Here is a 4,402-nt window from a genome sequence, read left to right as displayed (position 1 = left end):
TATATATATATATATTTATTTAAAGTAAGAATTTTGTGTGTATTATTACAACATTTATAGATAGTTTCAGCAACTAGATTTCAGTCTGTAGGAGAAAAAAAAAAAAGATAATTTTCGACATTCTTATACAGTATTAAATATTTTATTATACTGAGAGTTGCTGACGATTGCAAATAATCCGTCTTTAGTGTTATAAATAGTTAATTAATAATAAAAAGAGCCGATAAATTCGTCTACCATTGGGAAAATGACAGTCTACCACTTGTCTATCTGTCGGCGCGATTAATAAATTGTCAGGATTAAAAGGGTTCACGATCATAATAAATGCACTGTGCCCGGAGGTTGGATTTGACGTAAATCGGTAAAACTGGAGTGAAATTTTCACACACTCTCGATAGTCTCGAGCGTGTTCGTTTGCACTTCTATTTTATCCCCTTGTCGTCGCCTGATTAATGTGGATTACAGCAGACTAGAAAGAATAAGGACTCTGTATTTGATCGCGCGAATTACATCGGGGGGAATATAAATTTATGGACTAACACACTGTAGCGTGTTGCCTGGACACGAGTAACAGGTTATAAATATCGAATCGGGTACAAACGCCATTTCATTTATCCATAAAATTTTCCGATATAGATAAATTATGCAGCATCGGAAATATGCCAATAATAGCAACGGATTAATTTAGATCATTTACAAGCCTTTATGGTTTCACTTCTACATCGCTTATTGCTCTTTTTAATCTGATGAATAACTTATTTGTGAAATAAATATTCTAGTGCTCGTTTATTGTCAAGCAGAAATATCTAATTTTTGCATCGAAATGATTCAAAACAGATACGTAATTATTTCGCCAATCAAATCTGTTGTCGATTATAATAAATATTTTGTGTTTTCTATTATTGACTCTTACTAACATTAAGTGTAATAAAGTGTGTTGTGCGAATATGCAGTCTTTTATTTTAATTAATTTAATATATTTTAACGTAGTCTCTGAAAAGTAAACTAACAAGCATAAATACTTATACACATTTCTAATAGCTAATAATAACATTTTAATTTTTAATAATAACATTTCTCGTTTACCAATGCATTCAGACAATACGTAAAAAGAGACATGTGACATTAAAGACTTTTAAAAAACGTCTTAAAGATATTTTTTAAAAGACATCTTTGAAACGTATGTTTCGATTTTGGATTTTTTGTTGTTTTATATAAGTGTTGTATACAATATAAGATGAAAAAAAAGATAATTATATAACAATAATAATAATGAACATAATAAATTATTATGTTCTATTTTATATAAAATACTTTTTTTTTTAATATTGATTTATTGAATATAATATTTAATAGTAATTTTTTTTTATTAAGAATTAGGTAAAAGACAACGCGTGTCTGACGAAAAATAATGATATGTGATAAGTGAAGATAACATTGCTTTTGATCTTTTCCCGCTCAAAGGTATAATATGGCTATCCACGTTTATCGGCTAATTGAAATTTTCAAAGGTAATCATTTACCGGATTGGATTAAAAATGGAATAATTGCTGGGGATCAAAGAAAGCTATTTTCTACCGCTCAAATACCGCAATGGATTCTATTGTGGCATCTACATCATTGCATATATACGATTCATCCTTTTTTTTTAAATCACGTTCAGCAAATAAACTAACAATCGAGAAATTCGAGAAATTTCATTGAGAAAATATAATCGAAAAATTATTATCGTTTTTTAATTTCTAATATATTTTTGAAATTAAATCTGTTGGAAAAGGAAAATAAAATTTTTCAGTAATTTTAGTAATTTAAAAATTACTAAAATTTATCGGAGTGAAGGTGAGGACGGATTTTGGCGAAATTTTTCGGGAAAGTGCTTCTAAAATGTGTTTCTCGATGCCGGGAATCAATTTTCGTCGTCGGTATATATCTTTTTCGAGACACCTCATAGACGCGGCGATGAAGGCTCGAAGTAGATGATGCTTCCTTCCTCCGTCTGTATCTGTCGATTGCCAATATCTCGGCAAGACGGCAAGAGACGGCGGGATCGAACAAGTAGGATTCTTGGTTCCGATAAGAGTTAGTGCTCACTTGTTGACCCGCTTCGACGATCGTAACTTATCGAGATACAAGACCGACGATTGAGAGAAACGACGTGTGGCCAGACATTGAGAGGATTTATCGAGAGGTCTTTTTTAATAATATCACACGCACGAAGATTTTTATGGCGTTTGCGATAGATCACATGACATGTCAACGCTTTAGTGATTTTCAGTTAGACATTTAACTGATTTTTAGCGACGAAAACTCGCAGTCGATTAAGTATCAACGGTTCGTATCTCACCGACAATTTATATCATATTACGACACTCGATTCGTCAAGAGTTATTACACTCAGAGAAAAACATAGTGACAACTATACAAGTTTTATATGTAGAATGTACTGAAAGAAACGCTCCAGATGACATGGTCAATGTACAACAGCATTAATAAATATTGCAGTATACAAAAGATTAATAACGCCAACTTAAATTGAAATCAAAGTCGTCTTCTAAAGTCGTTTTTAATTAGAACAAACTATTTTATAATTGCAACAACTGTAAAATAATTGAACTATGTACGGAAAGAATCGTTTTGCAGAATTCAGTATTTAAAAATTTAACTAGATACATTTCTGAAAATAATTCTATTGGACCATCAAAGTAATTATGTAATAATTTTAAGAATAATGAGCAATGTTGCAAGAAGTTTCGATATTCTAGCAGTTTGAGTGATCTACATGATTATTTTGAGACTCCGACAAAAATTATTTTCAGTTTTTTAGATTTGTATCTTCAGTTAAATTTTTAGATACTTCAGTAAAATCATTCTTTCCATGTATATTAATTCTGCATAAATATAAAATTTGTATATTTGTCATCTTTATACATAGTTGTTGTTTGTCTTTTTTTTTTGAACATATAAAAGAATTCATAATCGAACTGGATAACTCTCTATAGTAGTTCATACACAGTGCTATTACTCACTGATCAATGTTACGCTAAGTATCGCATGGCAAGTAAATTTTCTGTTTTGCAGTTTGCTTGCAAATCATCGTTAGGCATTTCGACTCATCGTTTGGCATGATCCGATTGGATTGCGCGCGCTCGCGTAGTCGAGTAGAATTATAGACGCAGTGCGCTGGCCAATGCCGATCCGTTACAACGAATAGCTACAGATAGAACCGATAATGAATTGGAATTGTTCGGAAACTGCATAGGCGCTTTAGCAACAACGCGAATACGCCGTTTACTACAGTTGCGCACATAGTTATTCGAATAATATGTTTCGATAATTGGAGGCTTTTACATGTGGGTCCAATTGGAATTGCCCATTTCTATGCCAATGACAAGTCTCTCTTCGGTAAAGTTAGCCTGTCATATTTGCCGCGGCGAGCGTCTTTGTTTAAGTTGGATTGCTTCCTTTGATACCTAATTGCTTGCAATTTCAATATCATTCTTAGTCACAGGTCGTAAATTCGTTGCATCTAAATAGTTTTGACCTTGAAAACTTTGCAGCGAGTTGATGTTAATCTTTTTATCATGATAAAAGAATCAAGATTTATTTAAACGAAACGATTTTCTCTTAGCAATATTTTGAATCTGATTTGTCAGCGAAAATGTTTATTTATTCCAACATTTTAGTATTCTCTATAGTGGCAACGATTTTACAACGTATTATTAAAAGGATGTTATATCTCTGTTGCTTCGATTTTTGATAAAATAATGTGTTTTTGATCCATGAATGTGCGACGTAACATGAATTAACATAGAAATTGCGAGAAGATACTAAAATGCAGAAACAGATGGTGCGGTTCTGCTAAAAAAGTGGGACGGAAATAACAGCCAACGGAGAGAAACGGCGGAGAGCAACTACCTAATGAATGCCATGTTGAATTTACCTGTGCACCGACGAGGCCAGCGCGTAATCTAGGGATGTCCGTGTGACTCCAGTCTGATCTGGCCCATGGGTCAACCCTGCCGAGATCGCTGCTCAGGTTGACTTCGCCAAGTTGATTGTGTACGAACTTTCTAACGTTCCAGGGCAAATCGTTGTGCCTGCAAATTGGAAATAGTTTTAATAATATTACGTGCAACATATATAATATATATTTTTACTAAGAAACATTTCTGGTTGAAAATGAAAGAATCAGGAGATTCTGATTATATCAGAATTCTGATTATATCAACCAGATTTATAAGATTCAACTAGAAAATTTTGATTTGTTCATTTTCAGTCAAAATTTTAATTAATGCAATCAAACTCTTTTTTTAATGTTGCGATACTCAGCAATAGAGTTTATTAACTTAAAAATTTATGATATGCTGTCTGTATATCATATATGCATATTTATATAATAATA

General features: G+C 32.3%; 1 protein-coding gene across 1 annotated transcript in view; it reads right to left on the bottom strand.

Moving 5' to 3' along the window:
* Positions 1-4,402, bottom strand: part of LOC108691929 (dipeptidase 1-like) — a 130,416-nt gene that overhangs the window by 64,476 nt on the left and 61,538 nt on the right. The window contains exon 4 of the mRNA XM_018199897.1: positions 3,941-4,097. Coding sequence (XP_018055386.1) covers positions 3,941-4,097 — 157 coding nt within the window. The remainder of the gene's footprint in view (positions 1-3,940; positions 4,098-4,402) is intronic.

Source organism: Atta colombica, unplaced genomic scaffold, assembly GCF_001594045.1.
Source record: "Atta colombica isolate Treedump-2 unplaced genomic scaffold, Acol1.0 scaffold107, whole genome shotgun sequence".
NCBI classification, from domain to species: domain Eukaryota; kingdom Metazoa; phylum Arthropoda; class Insecta; order Hymenoptera; family Formicidae; genus Atta; species Atta colombica.
The sequence above is the reverse complement of the archived record's forward strand: the minus strand, read 5'-3'. Positions and strand labels throughout refer to the sequence as shown.